A 19,858-nucleotide genomic window follows, 5' to 3' on the forward strand; every position below is an offset into this window, starting at 1 on the left:
GTCTGATTCCCCTCTATAAACAAGTAAACAGATATCTCTATTCAAAAATGTCCTATTAAGGGCTCTATATTGGGTAGTGAAGAATAAAAAGACTGATTTTATATTGCAATGACCTTGCTCAATTGTATATTTTCTTATTAACTATCACAATAGATAAAAAAAAATTCAGATGGCAAAGGTTTTCCAGTAGCATAATGAATATATATATATATATATATATATATACACACACCTGAGTCTAGTGTATGTGCATCTTATATGATGGCAATTCTATATTTTCTCTATGAAAAGTAAATATTTTCCAGTTGTTACTTTCTCTTGGAGCAAACATTACAGGCATGAATCCCTTTTAAACTGTGAAATGACTTGGGATTTTATCTCTCACAGGCAATATAAAAGTGTCAGAATTTAGTTGCGGTTTTTGTTGCACTTTTTACTTTATTACAGCAAACAAGTGCTATATAAAAATGCAGCAATACCATGAACCAATTACTAGACTATTATAGTCTATTAATGCATGAAAGGAAAAGATAATTATGCTTAGAAGGAATGAAGAGAATGTGGTTGACCAGCAACAAGTTAAAAGGAAACAATCAAAAAACTGAAAATGCTGGCGATGACAGAGACTGTATAATTACCAGGAGATGATAACAATCACTATATATATATATATATATATATATATATATATATATATATATATATAATAGATTTTTATAAATACTACTACCACTAATAATAATAATAATAATAATAATAATAATAATAATAACAACAATAAAACTAATAAATGATTAGGGTTTACTTCAAGTGGATGGGGGCTGAGCCGCTATAAAATTAACAACCCCTTTTAGAACCCTAATATGCCACCATTTATAAATGAGCCCTGCATACAGTAGATGTCACATGTTGCCCTTGACTGGGAGCATAGATTTTAAATAATTTATTGCCTGTGATAGCCAGCATTTGAGGAATTTCAGATCCAGATCCAGGGGTTATCCAGCTCTACAAAAACATGGCCACTTTCTTCCAGAGACAGACCCACTCTTGTCTCCAGCTTGGGCTTAATTGCAAACCGCACCTGAACTGGAGACAAGAGTCGTGCTGTCTCTGAAAGAAAGTGGCCATGTTTTTGTAGCGCTGGATAACCCCTTTAATTCTCTAATCACTATGGTCAATAGTGAACACAGCATGTCCGAAGGGGCCTCCCTGTGTTTCTTGGTGACCTGTTTGTGAACTTGATAAATCCCATGCAATCAGCTGTAGGAAGTTAGAAAGTATTTTAGAGCTCTCTTTACAGCCTAACAATAACATATATTATACATTTAAATAAAGTAGTTACATAGCAATCCTTTTATAGAGGAAAAAATATAAAAACAAAAATATAAAAAAAATGTATAACCCCTTTTTTTTAAAGTTATTTAGTACAAAATGTTAAAGTGGTTGTCAGGGGAAGAGAAGATGGCTAAAGCCTGCTGTTTCCGGGTTTTTCTCATTCCACATCTTGAAAGTATCCCTTCTGAGACACAGAGGGGAGTTTCAGCACTGGGAAGCAGAAGGCTTTAGTCATCTTTAGCTTCTCTAAGCTAACATTATGACTTGTCTGCTTTTTCCTGGGGTCTTCTTCTGTGTACTCATGCCACCAACTCGTTTAACCCTTAGGGGACACAGCCAGTTTTCATTTTTGCGTTTTTGTTTTTCCCTCCTCGTGTCTATAAGGCCATAGCACCTGCATTTTTCCACCTAGAGACCCAAATGAGCCCTTATTTTTTGCGCAACTAATTGTACTTTGCTATGGCAGATGTAATTTTTGCCTAAAATGTGCCGGGAAACCAGAAAAAAATTATTTGTGTGGTGAAATTGAAAAAAAAAAAATGTTTTGTTTTTTTTTTAATTTGAGGGGGTTTGTTTTTACTTCGTTCGCCCTAGGGTAAAACTGACTTGTTATATATGTTCCTTAAGTTGTTACAACGATATGTAACATGTATAACTTTTATTTGATTTGATGGCTTGTAAAAAATTAAAACCTTTTAAAGAAAATATATGTTCCTTAAAATCGCTCCATTCCCAGGCTTATAGCGCTTTTATCCTTTGGTATATGGGTCTGTGTGAGGTGTAATTTTCTGCGCCATGATGTGATCTTTCTATCGGTACCTTGACTGCACATATACGACTTTTTGATCGCTTTTTATTACAATTATTCTGGATTTGATGCGACCAAAAATGCACAATTTTGCACTTTGGGATTTTTTTGCGCTGACGCTGTTTACCGTGTTTGAATGGGAATGTGATTAATTAATAGTTTGGGCGATTACGCACGCGGCGATAGCAAACATGTTTGTTTATTTATTTATTTATTTATTTTTATTTATAAAATGGGGAAAGGGGGGTGATTCAGACTTTTATTAGGGGAGGGGATTTTGTGTTATTAAAAAATTTTCTTTTACTTTACACATATACTAGAAGCCCCCCTGGGGGACTTCTAGTATATGCACTCTGATCTCTCATAGAGATCCATGCAGTATAGTTATACTGCATGAATCCATGAGATCAGTGTTCTATTGCTTTTGGCTGCTGCATCCAAAAGCAATAGAATGCCGAGCCGGGATCAGCGCCATTACGGCGCAGACCCCAGCCCGGGATGGATGCGGGGATCGCCCCCCTGCAATCGCGCCGCAGGGGGGCGATCCCCCCACTAGACCACCAGGGATGGAGATGAGCAAGTATTTAGAAGCAGCTGTCAACTTTGACAGCTGCTTCTAAGTACTTAATTAGCGGGCACGGCGATCGGACCGTGCCCGCTAATAGCCGTGATCCTGGGCTACACGCGGCACCCGGGATCACGGCAGTTCAGAGGGGGGTCGCCGCGCGACCCCCCTCTGAACTCCCGTAGCGGCACGAGGACGTTCAGTAACGTCCTGGTGCAGCTATGGGTTAACCAATTACTGACTGAGACGGGACAGCTCAGTCGCCAGTGATTGGCTGAGTGGGTTTTTACTCTCAAAACACAATAGGCAACTCAGTCAATCACTAGCCCCTGCACTGTCCTGTCTCAGTCATTCACTAATTGGCTGAGCAAGTACTCACTCCAGAGATGAGAGTGACAGCCCGCTTTGCCAATCAGTGACTGACTGAGACGGGACAGCGCCACAGCCAGTGATTAACATAGAAATATAGAAGATTGATGGCAAATAAAAAGACAACTGGGTCCGTTCACTGCCCTTTTAGTATTTCCCTTCTTATTATCTTAGGATAGATATATGTTTATCGCAGGCATCATTGGCTGAGCAGGCTGTGACTCTTGTCTGGAGATTGACAGTCTTCTCAGCCAATCACTGGTCTCAGAGATCTCCCATCTCAGTGAGTAATAGGCTGAGCTGGTTGGAGGCACTGAGACAAAGAAGAAGACACCAGGGGGAGCACAGACAGGTGCATATAATTTTTTAAAAGACTTTTTAAAAGCAAAGTGTGCAAAAATTTACTTTGTCAACTAAGAGAATTTTTGCAAACTTTTCAGCTTTGCTGGATTTGTTTAGCTCATCCCTTGTAATTATCTGGATTTGTTTAGCTCATCCCTAGTAATTATCTGTTTATACCTCATTGCTATTTTCTATTAAAAATTTAATATTTGAGCCTTCCCTTTTACAATTATGTTTTCTCTTTTTCCTTTATTCGGATAGCACAGATAGGATATTATGCAGCAATATTCCTGCAATCAAAAATACCAGAAATCAGATTGGGGTTCAACAGGATATGTTAGGTTTCCTATAGATCCATCAGAAAAATACTGATCATTCATATCAGTCATAGCTGAATAATAAAGTCTGACAACCTTAAAACCCACATATATCATTTTTATAACCTGGACATTTTGTCATACAATGCTGAGTGTACAACTTATAGCACTAAATTTATACTTAAATGGAACACAAATATATCTTGTACTGTACCTTGTACCACTTGATTTCTGGCTCCCTGTATGGCATAATGAAATCTTCTATTTCTGGGCATAGGATTTCTTTGCTTTTGCTAAGTTCAGCTTTTTCAAAGTATTTCATTTTGGAGTTATAGCAAAATCCAGTGTCATTGTCCCCTACTGCCAAGGATATAGAAACTTTCATGCAGTATGTGGAATTCCTGTAAAAAAAACCAAAAACATAAATATAGAAAATAATTTAGAAATACCCAGGAATATTTTCAGGAGAGGCATTACTGTAGTATGCAAGTTTCTCTACATGTTAGCACTTTTGTGTGTGTATAAATGTCAACCATGCCTGAGGGGGCCAAGAGATCATGAGATGAATACAGTAATTTCATACCTCGAAAAAATTATTCATCTCAAATCAGAAATTATGCACAATTCTGTCAAATCTGTTTATTTTCTGTCCTGAGCTAATAATGCCTAAGCAACGAGGCTGTGCAAGTGATTACAGCTGTACAAGAATGTCGTCCTATTTTTATAACCAACAGATGCAAAGAATGCCTCAGAAACAATAGCTTCCGTTTTTGCAAACCAGATTAATTAGTATTAGCCGAGATTTTAAAAGGCCATAGTATTTATTTCTTTGAGTGGATTAGAAAGTGACTTTCATTCCGTAAGATGCCTATTGTAGAAATGATACATATTACTAACTCTCTCCCTAGGTGACCTTTCAGGGTTTTTTTTTTTATTATTGCCTGCCTTGTTTTATTCTTGTGTGTTTTAAAACTTTTGTCGGATTATTGTTGATCCTTTATCTTTTCTTTTAACCCATTGTTTTCTTATTTTTTTACCATTATGTTTTTGTTTTGTTTTTTAGCTTTCATGCAGCAGTATGCATTTGCAAAACCATTTATGAAGTGCAACAAGCTGCCTGGTGGACAATAAAAGATATAATAGGCAGGACTTACAAGCTGTCAAAGCACATGATTCAAAGAATAGAAATCTATGGAATCGTAAAATGTAAAACACAATGAAACAGCTTGGCTACAAAGTATGTCATGGTGTATCAAGTTTGACCCTTACTGATCTTTTATGTTCAGGAAAGCCCCATGTCTGTAACATTTGTAATTATTTCCCCCTTTTTATTACATGGAATCTTTATTGTATTATATTAGTATGGTTTTCAGTAAGTTCTTTAAAGGTATGTTGGGTTTTCATATACCACATGTCACATTTCCCAACCCTTATAGAACAGATACTTCTCTGAATAACATCAATCATTCTAAGGCTAGTATAAAAGGTACCATTCAAATTCATAGGTAGCATGGAAATATTGAGGATCTTTGCTAGTATGTACCGTCTCAAAGAGGTATTCTGATGAAACACTTAAGGCACATCATTAATACCATGCATTTTCATGTAACATAGTGAATGCCTAATAGTCCACTGCTTACATCACTTCAGGTTAGAATAAAATATCCAACTTTACCATATTTTTGGAGCTACAACCATTGGCTGTTTTCTACAGCTTAAAATGGATTTTTGGTCAAATGTTACAATTAATCCAATGATTCCCCATGCATAAAAAATAATAATAGGTATTCCTCCCACTCCCCTGCTGTTCCTGCTGTGAGACCTTTCAGTTCCCACTGCACTTCTGTTCCTGCTTCTTCTGATTATGTCCTTTTCTTATTCTCAGGACAGTAATTGGCTAAATGGGATGTTATCGTAAGGATTAGGAAAAGAGAATAGCAGGAATTGAAAGCTGGGAATAACAGGGGTGGTAAGTATGCACTATTTTGTACAGGAATATGTAAGACAGAACGGCTTAATCCAGACCTAAGTGGTACTTTGTTATGACATGCTTGAGAAAAGCTCTGTTATATGTGGGTGCCGAAACGCGTTGCACTTGTTAATAAATTATTTGTGCTCCTGAATGGATGGTCCATCTCTACTGCATCTATCACGGACTGTGACAACTGTTCACCTGTGCCTGGGATTTCACAGAGAATCAAGTGGCATGATAGATCTGGATTGAGCAGTTCTGTCTTACATATTCCTGACACCAGTGAACACTGGTGGTGATCCCTCTTCCTTTGACCTGCGGTGACTTATGTATACCACAACACACTTCTATAGAGTTGTTTCTGCACAACTCGACTAGGTCAATTCATTTCAAATTTTGTGTGTGCTCACATTTGCTGATTGTATTGCACTAGGAAGCACCCTCTTGTTTCTATATTTTGTACAGGAAGGTATATGATTAAAGGGGTATTCCAAAAGAAAATTTTCTTGCTCCCTATCCTGTGGATAGGGAAAAAGTAAGAGATTACAGGGGTCTGACCTCTGTACCCCCCTCCTCCTAGTAATATCTATATTGTGCCCTGGCTTCTGGGTAATGAATAGAGACGTCGGTACGGCATGTGACCCGCAGCTCTTTCATTCCTATAGAGCCACCGAAGAGACCCGAGTACAGTTTTCTTCCAGCTTACTCGGCTGTTTCCAGCACCTTACATAGGAATGAATAGAGCCATTTTCCCCCACGCAGAGCAGTTCCCCCTCGACTCCTACATGGTGACAGGACAAAAAATGACAAAAAGTCAGATAATTTTTTCATAAGCTGGGGCTTTGTGCAACTTTCTGTGTCTTGATAGATATGCCTCTAACAATGAGACAGATTTATCACAGTAAATCATTCAGTAATTTATCATCATGGTCTATTTGCACTAGTAAACGTCCCATTTACTCTAAAGATGAGTTAACAAAGGACACATATATAATATATAAAATATATAAAGGATGGGTGACCTGAAGGTGTATGTGTTTTTTATATATGGAAAAGACAGCACTTTCAAATCAAGGAGTGTTTTATTTTCACCAGAGTGCGACGTTTCTGCTCAACAATAGCAGCCTTTCTCAAGCAGTGATGAGAAAGGCTGCTATTGTTGAGCCGAAACGTCGCACTCTGGTGAAAATAAAACACTCCTTGATTTGAAGTGCTGTCTGTTGCTACATTCTCTGGATTGACACGAACCTGGGTCCAGTTTGGTGAGGCGAGCACTACATCAATTTCTTTGCATTTCTCCTGTGCTGCTGTTGTTGCTATACTTGGATTGTTCTTTATATATGGCTACAGAACACCCTGGGGTATCTTTGGTAAATTGATCTTAAGTGGCAGGAACCAGGGGCACCAAGGGCATCCCTCTGGAAAGGGGGTCAAGTAGGAGGAACAGGTTCCTAATTACATATTAGAGTGGTATATAAAAGAGGTGTCAACCTCTACATAGATAAGAGTACACACAAAAGGGTTGATGGTGAATTAGCATGCTCCTCTCCTGGAAGGGATACAGTCCTCTATATTGAAATGGAAATAGAATGGAGGTTGATGTGATAAATGGATCGTGTCGTGGAGGAGGGAATGCCTCGAGGAGTTGAGAGAGGAAGGGAAATGGATTGGGAGCTTTGAGCGTCCAGATTTGTCCCTTTGAAGTTCGAAATTTGAATTGGGAGAATGGTGGTATTTAAGTTATAAAGAAGGAGCGATAACGGCTAATGAGTAATGGATCGACTTGGGGAAAGCTCACTGCCCACAAGTTTTTTTGTTTTTTTTTTAAGATATGGGGATTTATTGTGATACATAATTGTTCAATAAAGTTTGTGGATTTAAAAATAAAGAATCATATACAAAAGAAAGGACACAATCTGTACAAGAAATTTATAAACAGAGCAGTTACATAAAACTTTACAATCCCCCACATGAGCTGATTTGTATAACGTCATAGTTGTACCTTGCATTGTACGCATAAAACTTGCAAGGTTGCTATTATATTCTGTATTATTAAGTTCCTAAGAAAATAGCACCATAAAAAGCATTAACATTAAGCTCAGTTCTTTGTCTACTTTGCTTTTCATGTTCTAGGACATAAACTGTACTCTGACATCATTAATTTGCCATGCGGCCTCTATGCAGTCTGGTTCACAATATGGAAGTTTGGGCCCTCTGTGTGAGAGCTACATAAAAGACTGAAATTTCCTCAAACTGTTCTCTAAATTCACCTGACCCCTAATAGGTTGAAAGTGGAACCTGCTGAGAGTAATAAGGCATTTAGAGTACTCTCTCTATTTTACAGAGATCTGTGAACTGACTGTAGATTAACCATCTATCGGGACAAGTTCTGATGTGCACAGTTAAGTGTGCATACATTGGCGGACTTGGTAAAATATTGTGTATATGGTAACATTATAACCCAAAATGAACCTGACTGTTTTTTTTTTACTGTTTCAAGAAAAAAAAGTATTGTTAATTGAAGAAACTTATTAAGTTAATATATTTTAATCTAATATGTAATTTACTTTATGTAGACTTTTTTTAATTTGTAGTTAAAGGGGTCTAGTAATAAATTAATAAAAATACTGAAGAAGCATATACCTGTCTCCTTCAGTTTTGAAACCACCAAAAATCACCAAAAAACCCCATTTGTTTTTTTTTGTTTTTTTTTTAGGTCTCTTCCTATGGCACATAATCCTTTTGAAACCTAGTTGATCAGCTGCTCAATACTACAATACCCAGAATGCATTGCTTTCCCTAAGATTTCCATCACAGCCTTTCCACCCTGCTTACTCCCCCCTCCCATAGCACTCCTGCTGGTTCCCTATCCAGAGCTGCTGATGATGATTGCTCTACACAGCAGGTTTTCTCCCCACACATAATGGGGGGAGGAGAATTTATCAATACCAGCATCTCCTACACCATTCTCAAAAGTTCCCTGCCAGTCTACCTGTAGCCAGAAGTTATTTAGAGGTACATAAATCCATTCCCTGAAGTAAGAATCTTCTTTATTTTCCATAGCAACTAGTCAAAGCTCAGGTTTCAAATATTCATGAGCTCTGGTAAAAAAGAAGCTGAGCTGTGATTGGTTGTCATGGGCAATGAAAAATATTCCTTCTGTAGAACTGCTTGATAAATGTCACCATTTTTGTTTCCTTATATTCATCTGTTTTTAACACCTTGCTCCCTGTCACAATACTTTTTAAAGGCTAGCTACAATATTTAGGGGGCAGCAGGATACACTATAAAAAAAACCTGCTTCTGCACTCCCACCACTTACCCGCCACACACCTGATGCAGGCATCGGACGCCTTATATGGATTTCTTGCATAAACTGTCAAAAAACCTGCCGCCACTCTGCCGCCGATGCAGTCACACGCCGGATATGGATTTCTTCCAGCAGCGCAATTGATTGGATTATACACATATTAAAGGGTAACTGCATTCTTTAGTGGACGGCAGAATACAATGTCAAAAAACCTCCAACCTCCAGATAGTATACAATTAAAGATGAGCGAACCTCGAGCATGCTCGAGTCTATCCGAACCCGAGCATTCGGAATAGCAGGGGTGCCGACTCGTCTCCGATCTTCAGTCAGTGAAGGCATCTTCGGACGGCCGGGCCAAATCTCTCCGACCGTCCTGGGTGCCGGCCGCCCTCTGCCGTGTCATCGGCTCAGCACAGTTTGGCTCAGCCAATCGCGGCTGAGCAGCCAATGGGGAAGGGGGCCATTCACAGACATAAAATACATTACAAAGTTGTATAACTTTGTAATGTGTGTTATTCTGTGAATAATTCTTTACCGCCGCACTACCCCTTTAAGCTGTCTGGAAAATATTAATACATGGATATGTTTTCCACATACTGTAGCCTTAGGGCTTTATTTAAGTTCAGCAGCCCCCGCTATGCCGAATGCTCGGGTTCGGATAGACTCGAGCATGCTTGAGGTTCACTCATCTCTATATACAATGCAATCAACTGCACTGCTGGAAGAAATCCATATCCGGTCCATACCTGTATCAGCTGCACGGCGGCAGAGCAACGCGAGCACAACAGCAGGTTTTCTTGACAGCATCAACTGCGCTGCTGCAAGAAATCTATATCTGGCACATGCCTGAATCGGGTGCGTGATGGGGAATCTGTTATCTGTAATTCACGTTTCAAACTGCTAACACTGTTAACTGTTAGGACAAGTAGACACATGGTATCTTTCATATATCTGTGCTTCCACATATATCTGTGCTTTCACATATGTGCTTCCAGAAGATATAAAAATGCTTTTATTCTCTTGAACAAAGAGTCAAAGAGGCTTTCCAAGCTGTATAATAGCTGCAAGTTATTCCTCATCTCTCCCCTTTCCCTGCATAATTGACAACTTGTAAGCTGAATCCCAAGCAGGTTCATGTGTGGGAGAGAGGAGTAAGGAGTTGTTATACAGTAGCTTGCTGCACTTCAGAAGTTAAGGAAAGCCTCTTTGACTTTTTGTACTATAGAATAAAAACATATCCTCACCTCCTGGAAGTACAGCTGGATATATAATGGGTACAATTAGAGGTTAGCAAAGCAACTGGAAATGTATTTCACGAGCTTTGCAAATTTCTGGCCAAACTCGTTAAAATTTGCCAATCGAATCTTAACAACTTTCTTTAAAACAGACAAAACTATAGTAGCAACAGGACTGGGACTATTACAGAAGCATGTTAAAGCATGTTGTTATAAAAGTGTCAAAAACCGAGAAAAAAAAAAAGTCAACCAGCGAGTCAATCATCTAAATTCCCCCATTCTTCTCCTTTCTGTCCCTATATCACTCTGTTAGTCTCTCCCTGCTTTGCTCTAACTACCTGATGCCATCCTGCTTTCTTCTCTACACACACCACACTGGCCATCTCCATTACCGAACCTCCTTATATAGAGGGGGAGGTGCTGACATCACAAAGGGGCTTGCAGCTAATTGGACTGGCACTAGAGATTATGGTTAATCCCTTTCTCCTACCCAGTGATGCTCCAGACAGCATGTGTAGCCTCCATTTCATTTTTTTTGCGAATTTACTTAAAGAGGATGTACCACCAGGTACATCCTCTTTAACCTGAACCCACCGATCGAACAGCGCCGGCACGGGGAAGCCAGTGCCGTGGTCCGTTTTTCGGACCGAGGCCCGGTTCCCGTGCACGGCGCCGTTCTATGCACCGGAACCGGATGGTGCTCAAGCACTGTAGGTAGGCCGGCCCGCCCCCAGTGGGAGGGAATTCCCTCCCCTGTATGACGCGGCTCTGTTCATTCTAAGAGAGCCGCGTCAAACAGGGGAGGGAATTCCCTCCCACTGGGGGAGGGCCGGTCTACCTACAGTGCTTGAGCACCGGCCGGTTCCGGTGCATAGAAAGGTGCCGTGCACGAAAACCGGGCCTTGGTCTGAAAAACGGACCGCGGCACCGGCTTCCTCGTGCCGGTGCCGTTCGATCAGTGGGTTCGGGTTAAAGAGGATGTACCTGGTGGTACATCCTCTTTAACAAATCCACAGGAATTTGCTTTGCAGAATGAAGCAGATTGACAGCGCGATTCACAGCAAATCTTCATTTGCCAGATTTTCTTCGCTCATCTCAAGGTACAATGTGTCTCCTTGGCCTAACAGCTATCTAACAGTGTCAGCAGTTTGGAAAGTGAATTACAGTCGACAGATTCCCTTGCCTGGATAAAGCCATTGTCTCATGTGCTGCTCTGTAATCATATCCTAAGCAATATAAAATGCAGTAACAATGCCTCAGAGTTAACATCTCCAGAATTCATTATTGAAAATACTTTCAAAGATCCGCTTAGACATGTTTCAAGTCTGTAAAGATAAAAATGTCAGATTATGTAAGGGTCAGTGGTAATCACAGGGGATCACCTTAAAAGCAGCATGCTTACTTATAACTCCCTCAGTTTGCCGTGGGCACACCCAAGATCTTTACTGCTTCCAATTGTGTTTTTTATACGCATACCGAGTTCAAATGGATAATGTACTTGGAAAATACTGTATGAATGTTAACCATAAATCATACAAAACTGAAAACAGCTTGACTATATTGTGTTATAATCAGAAATGATATGTCGCATGTGAAAGGAATTTTGTACATCTGGCATATGCTTGCCATATCCCCTGCTCACCCGTTGGGCAGGCACGGGGACTTGGGGGCTGGGGCAGCAAGGTGGGGAGGAGGTGTGGCCTCCTCCCACGCCTCAATTATAAAGATTTACGCCGAATTGTAGGACGCGTATTGCGCCAGGCACAGAGTTGGGCGCCCAGCCAGCCGGATTCACTAAGAGGTATGCCAGGAATTTGGCCAGGGGAAAGAGGCAGGGCCTGAGTTAAGACCGGCTTGTGAGTATGCCGGTCTTAATAAATGTCCCCGTAAATGTGTGTTTCGTGTATGTTTGTTTTTTTTTTTTTGTTTTGCTTATATAGTATAACATGGGATACTTTTGAAGAATAATTAGGAGGCTCTTGTTATTTCTGCTCTAGATTACGTGCCAGTTTTCACTTATCTGCAATCTGCCATTTTGTGTTCCCCCCATTCTGATATGGTTCCCCTAATGCAGGCTATATCTCCTATAATATTGTAAAGCATGAGAAGAGGGCAGGTTCGGGATGGCATGAAACTAATATTCCTATTTAAAAAAAAAAAAAAAAAGAGCATTTACAGTATTTCTACAGGAAGGCAACACATAATCTTTATCATAGCCCACAACTGCATGTATTTACAATCTCTTAATCCCAAGGAGGACCTCCTTGGTACAGAAATGCTATTATGGTCCCTTCTATACCTAGCAGATTTCATTTTCCCCACAGCCTTCTGCTGACCCTCACGTAAACCCTCCCATTAGTCCCAGAAACCACTAAACCCTGCTCCTTCACCTTCAGCCTTTCCCAACACCCACCCACCCCCCAACACCTTTGCTCCTTTTTCTTGGTTTAGATATGGCCCTGTTATGTGTAAGCACTAAGGGGGAGATTTATCAAAGGGTGAAAAGTTTAGACTGGTGCAAAATGGCTACGGCAACCAAGCTGTGATTGGTTGCTGGGGGAAGTTTGCACCAGTCTAAATTTTTACACCCTTTGATAAATCTCCCCCTAAGTCTTACTGGAGCCTTCCCAGCCTTTCCAGTACTGGAGCTTTTTTTCTGACCTCTCTGGTGGAGCCAGGGACTTCATTGTCCCCACATGAGCTCTGCAACCACCTGTTTAGAGCCTCTCCCAGGCTTTACTTGTGGGAAAAAAGCTCTCCTTAGAAGCATTCTGCACATGTTCACATCACCACTCTATTGACCCCTCTTCTGTCTCCATATTCATTGAAGGCCAGAAGTCATGCTCTTGATGCCTGATGAAGAGAGTGGTTAACCCTTGAAACGCGTAGCAATAAAGAACACATCTGGTCGGCAAGAACACTGGAAATCTCTGGCTCTTGATTGAAGTGGAGTGACTGTGCCTGGAGGTTTGAGCGCCACCATTGTTGCAAAGTCATTTGGATTTCGGTCCCGATCCCACATCCAGGGATATCGGAAGGTGGAAGGCAGCAGCCCTCCTTACATACCTACAAGCCTACATTAGAGTCGTGCCTAATACGTATGACCTAACCAGGTGAGTGTGCATTTGTGTGAATTTACACATACACATCTCAGAGGGTTAATCCGCCTGCACATGCAGTGCCACTGTGTTTCCTTTTTTTCTTTTTATGTACAATAGCATTGATCAGTGTTATAGGCGCTCTGCTGATTTAGCCTTCCTGTGGCAGACTTAATGAGCAGAGCACCGTTCGGACCGCACAGAGGAAGGTAAGAGACCTACGGTGGTCCGACACAGTGATTGGGACCCGGCCATAGTAGCGTTTAAGGGGTTAATGACTGGCTGCAGCACTATTGTTGAACCCTGTCATTAACGCTGGGGGCCCGACTGCAGATGTCTCCCACCTGCTATAAAGCATGATCCACTCTGGAGCGCTCTTCATAGGACATAAGGAACTCAGGATGTATAGGTACGATCAGGGTTGTCTGGTGACAGGCGGCCAGGCCATACCCTTATGTTCTAGGTCATTTAGGGGTTAAAGTCCCCTTAACCCATAGCTGCACCAGGACGTTATTGAACGTCCTCGTGCCGCTATGGGAGTTCAGAGGGGGGTCGCGCGGCGACCACCCTCTGAACTGCCGCGATCCCGGGTGCCGCGTGTAGCCCGGGCTCGCGGCTATTAGCGGGCACGGTCCGATCGCCGTGCCCGCTAATTAAGTACTTAGAAGCAGCTGTCAAAGTTGACAGCTGCTTCTAAATACTTACTGATATGCATCCCTGGTGGTCTAGTGGGGGGATCGCCCCCCTGCGGCGCGATTGCGGGGGGGCGATCCCTGCATCCATACCGGGCCGGGGTCTGCTCCGTAATGGCGCTGATCCCGGCTCGGCATTCTATTGCTTTTGGCTGCAGCAGCCAAAAGTAATAGAACACCGATCTCATGGATTCATGCAGTATAACTATACTGCATGGATCTCTATGAGAGATCAAAGTGCATATACTAGAAGTCCCCCAGGGGGGCTTCTAGTATATGTGTAAAGTAAAAGAAAAATGTATTTTTAATAACACAAAACCCCCTCTCCTAATAAAAGTCTGAATCACCCCCCTTTCCCCATTTTATAAATAAAAATAAATTAATTAATTAATAAACAAACATGTTTGCTATCGCCGCGTACGTAATCGCCCAAACTATTAATTAATCACATTCCTGATCTCACACTGTAAACGGCGTCAGCGCAAAAAAATCCCAAAGTGCAAAATTGCGCAATTTCTGTCGCATCAAATCCAGAATAATTGTAATAAAAAGCGATCAAAAAGTCATATATGCGCAATCAAGGTACCGATAGAAAGATCACATCATGGCGCAAAAAATGACACCTCACACAGACCCATAGACCAAAGGATAAAAGCGCTATAAGCCTGGGAATGGAGCCATTTTAAGTGACGTATATTTGTTAACAACGGTTTGAATTTTTTACAGGCCATCAGATACAATATAAGTTATACATGTTACATATCGTTTTAATCGTAACAACTTGAGGAACATGCATAACAAGTCAGTTTTACCCCAGGGTGAATGGCGTAAAAACACATTTCCCCCAAATGAAAGAAATGCGTTTTTTTTTTCAATTTCACCACACTTTGAATTTTTTTCTGGTTTCCCGGCACATTTTAGACAAAAATTACATCTGCCATAGCAAAGTACAATTAGTTGCGCAAAAAATAAGGGCTCACTTGGGTCTCTAGGTGGAAAAATGCAGGCGCTATGGCCTTATATACACGAGGAGGGAAAAACGAAAACGCAAAAATGAAAACTGGCTGTGTCCCCTAAGGGTTAAAATAGACATTTTTTTTTTCAGATTTTTTCAATTGTTAAGTATAACATTGTACATGAATACAAGTACTGCACGTGCCTCCTGTTTCCAGTTGGCAGAAGATGCATACGTTAAACAAATACCTTACTTTCAGTATCAGTTTATTTTTTAAGATCTAAATATCTATATATTTATAGAGGTCTTTTTTCAAATTCCTTACTTCTCTGCTTCAAAAGAGTAACATGTAAAGATTAGAGAACTTGCTGAAAGTTTAAGTTCGCTGCCTGGAGAAGGTAGATGCAGCCAGAGGACTGCCTAGAAAACATGGATATAACCCATGGCCCAAGGTTTGCTTACCTCTAGTAACATGGTATAATTCTGACTCCCTGCAATGGCCAAAAGTGGGAGTTTAGGACCCTACTGCTTACTTTATATTTATAAAGTCCAATATATACATTGTATACAGTAAGTTCATGTGGTGTTCATAGACAATTAGAATTTTGTGATCAAACTCTATGGGGGGTGGGGGGGAGATTTAATAACCCCTTAACGTCAGCAATCCATGCAGTAGGAATATATATACTGTATACGTTCCTGACACTGAAGGGGCTTGATGTGTGCGGGACCGCTGCAGTGACAGTGGCCCATCAGTGTCCCGGGAGCCAAGGGTAATGATAGGCAGCTGACATCCTGCAGCTGCCTGCCTTTAACCCCTTAAATGCTGCAATCTATACCGATGGAAGCATTTAAGGTACTCAGTGACAGGACAAGCTCCTGTCACTGAGGGATCAGCTGCGGGGGTCCCAATCACTTGTAACGACGGACGGGGGGTAATCCACGGACCTCCGTCCTGTCCGATCAATTATCTATGGATAGAGTCTGCTCTCAGGCAGGCTCTATGCATAGATCGCCGATAACACTGATCTATGCTATGTTATGGCATAGCATAAATCAGTATATGCAATCTAATGATTACATGTTTTACTGTGAAATATCAGTGGTTTTTTTAAGTGTAATAAAAAAGTTTTTAAAAGTATAAAAAAAAACAATACAAGTTAAATATACCCTCTTGCTTATTATAAAAAATATTTAAAAATAAATAAATAAACATATTAATATCGTAACATGTGGAATTGTCCAATCTATTAAAATATAACATTTTTGTCCCCGCACTGTGAACGCCGTAAACGGGGGAAAAAAAAACACCAAGATTGCTGATTTTTTTTTTTTTAAATGATATATGATATGATAATATTAAAGCCTAGAGATCATGGTGCAAAAAATGACACCCCAACTAGCCCTGTAGGTGGAAAAATAAAAGTACTATGGCTCTTAGAAGGCGAGGAGGAACATTGCACTAATTTGACATGGAAATCTATGCATCATGCTCGGTCTTGAAGGGGTTAAATACTTGGCCACACATGCCTCTTAGTAAATCTGGTCAACCATGCACCTTTCACAGACTTGCCCACAAATCTACACCTGCTCCAGGTGTAAATCATTATAAATTATTTGTAGGAGGAGACCACACCTCTTCCTCACCCTTCCTCAGTCCCTCCGACTCCCCACCCGTCCTTGAGGTGAATAGGTTGTTTGGGGGGCTGACATACGCCATGGAAAAGGTAAGAATCTGCACTTTCTCCGTCAAGTATGCCAGAGGCACAGGTTTCATAAATCTTACCATATGTTTATAGATAGTTAATTATTAGACATAAGCGAACCGGGTTTGGGTTCGAGTCCATACGAACCCGAACGTTTGGCATTTGATTAGCGGTGGCTGCTGAAGTTGGATAAAGCCCTAAGGCTATGTGGAAAACATGGATATAGTCATTGGCTGTATCCATGTTTTCCAGACAACCTTAGAGCTTTATCCAAGTTCAGCCAACACAGCTAATCAAATGCTGAACGATCGGGTTCGGATGGACTCGAACCCGAACCCGGTTCGCTTATCTCTATTAATTATTTATTTATTTTTTAAGCATACCGCTATGCAATCTTTTTAGACAATTATTATCAGTAGACTAGACTCTATGGGAGAAAGTTACCAATAGTGGGAGGATCCTGGGGGGGGGGGTAGCATGGTCACATGCTTCTCCATGTCAGCCATCTTATGGACAGACTCACTACAGAGCAGGACAGCACAGCCTGGGGGAGTGGAGTCTGCTTTTAGCTTTATGAGGTACACAGGGAGCTACTGTCAGTGCAGCGTGTACACTTACTAATTGAAATAAGTGGAACTGGGCAAAAGAAATTGTCATACTCATCTGCACATCGCACAAAAATGTGGGCCTTTTTATTCTAAGCCAGGACACTGGTATGCAAGCCTCGATCAATCCCCCCCAGTGTCTTTTACTTTATCCCTTTACTACTTCATTATGAATGCAATACATTATGTCTCTATTATATGTTAAAGGATAGGATATATTGATGAAATGAAGCGTGTCCACCTCATGCATAAACATTTCGCTACCTTCAAATATTGCAGCACATTAAATTTCAATTACTGAATGAAAACAACTCCTTCTTAGATAGAGGTCATTGTATTGATCAGCAGATCGCGTCTGGTCTAGGTTCTCTAACCCCTGGTGATCAGCTCCTATTGCTATTGCTGAGGGGCTATAAAACAGAAATGTTGCATTACATGCTGGCCTTTAAGGCAAGCTGCAAGCAATATAAGGCAATCACAGACCTGGCCCACCAGAGAAACAATTCTCCACTCCATCTCCAGACCTCTCTATGACATTCCTGTGCCATAAAGTAATATGATTTCATATGATTTCAAAGCACTGAACAATTCCGACAGGGAAAGTTGTCTTACCTTATATTTATTGTATTACATATGATAGCGAGGAAAGCAACAATAACATTTCTGATAGGAAATAATTATGGAGGTGTGCTAAAATGCGGGACAGCGGATCATTGCGAAATCCTTCAATTTTATTTTATTTTCATGAAAGCTAACAGCAGCACAAATCCCAAGTGGAATAACATAACATTTTTTTTAATCTTGTAAATTACAGTTATTTTTTTCCTATTTTCACTTGTTTAGACCTTGATATATGTCCTGCAAATGTAATGTGGCGAGAGTATCAACAGCTCAGTGCCTGTATGGAGCACTGTACTTTTCAGAGTTACAGTATATGACATGGGTTAATAAATGAACAAAGAAATGCCACTCGTGATAGAGAGAAAGAATATCTGATACAACATGCTGTGAAAACAAGCCTAGGATTGATTTCTCCTGCTAATTATCTATTGCTCGGAAAGCTGAGAACTAACAACCAATGGAGCCTACATAACAGCCCCCATAGGAGTTGACAACCAGCTTTTCTAAAAACCATACTGGCTATACCCTTTATATTAATGTTGGCGGAATTTAACAATTTCAGCATCTAATACTAAAAGGGGAACACCAACCTAACTCCAAAGATAGAATTTGGAGTATAAAGATTGGATAGTACTTCTCAGGATATGCTGTTTTTGAATTTCTTTATCTGCTTCGCAGGGCCTATCTCTAATTTTTAATTGCCCATAAGCTGCTTGTGGGAGATAAACATTAAGGCTATGCTCCTACAATACTTGTTTTGTGCCCATCTATTTTGATGGCCGTCATTGTGATCATGATCCTTATCTGTGTTCCTAAGTATCAAAAAAGTGGCAGTATTTTATTGTCAGAATGACTACCGTCAACAAAGATGGCCACAAAATGACATTGTATGAACATGAGCCTAATAGTGTCTCCCATACACTACTCATAAAAGAAGGAATCCTGCACATCAATAGACATTACTGAGCAGCAATGAGGAGTATAAGCTATGATTGAAGCCCTTGAATGAGATCTGTTCCTTACAGTATCTCCTGTAACTTTTGGTCTCACCACTCTCTCCCCCTCCATTATCATACCAGGCTATTACATTATGAAGCTATGTTCACACTACGTAAAAGTACGGCCATTGTTGCCGATGGCAACAACAGCCGTACTTTTGCTGCGGTGAAACAATGCCTGTGTGCTCTCCGGCCGGGATCCCATACGCCGCCGCAAACAACTGACATGTCCGTTTTCTGCGGCCGGAATTCAGTGAATTCCGGCCGCAGAAAGACCTGTCAGTTCACACAGTGAAGTGAGCGGCTCTTGCCGCTTGCTTCACTGTGGGCTATGGGAAGCTCTGATGCGGGCGCGCGCTGATGCGCCCGCATCAGAGCTCTGCGGCTGAAAGATCATCCAGAGATGATCTGGCCAGAGAACGGCCGTTCCGTGACCCGGCCAGGGTCACAGAACGGCCGGTCTAATATGTAGTGTGAACATAGCCTGAGAATGCCAATGGGCTTTAGTACTAAAGCACCACTGAAAGAATCTAAGGGGTCTCAGCTGTATAATACTTCTATGCCTGAACCCTATCTGCTTTGTAATAATACAGCTGTTATTCAGACAGGCTATTCACTGTGGTGTACTATTGTGGTGCACAATGTATTAGGCATCAAGATTTGACTAATAGACAATCTGCACAATTTCTGAAGAAATAACCTTAAGCAAAAAAACTAAGAAATCATTGAATTTGCCACTAAACAAATCAAATTAGAAAGTTATTCTGCAACACAGGCTCAGTATGAAAGAACAGTCACTTCCATGGTTGTATGTGTGCCTGGAAAGTATGATCTGACACCACTCACCTTGTTGTATATTTCTGCACCACTGGCAGACAAAAATATTCCCATTTTTAAGCTTCTAGTTTCCTAATATTCCTTTGATTTCCT

The 19,858-nt window shown here is 40.8% G+C and overlaps 1 protein-coding gene across 1 annotated transcript in view; it reads right to left on the bottom strand.

Moving 5' to 3' along the window:
- The window catches only part of IL1RAPL1 (interleukin 1 receptor accessory protein like 1), a 1,010,765-nt gene that overhangs the window by 383,346 nt on the left and 607,561 nt on the right, over positions 1 to 19,858 (bottom strand). Inside the window, exon 4 of the mRNA XM_069945578.1 lies at positions 3,951 to 4,137. Coding sequence (XP_069801679.1) covers positions 3,951 to 4,137 — 187 coding nt within the window. The remainder of the gene's footprint in view (positions 1 to 3,950; positions 4,138 to 19,858) is intronic.

This window comes from Dendropsophus ebraccatus, chromosome 11 (genome assembly GCF_027789765.1).
Source record: "Dendropsophus ebraccatus isolate aDenEbr1 chromosome 11, aDenEbr1.pat, whole genome shotgun sequence".
NCBI classification, from domain to species: Eukaryota; Metazoa; Chordata; class Amphibia; order Anura; family Hylidae; genus Dendropsophus; species Dendropsophus ebraccatus.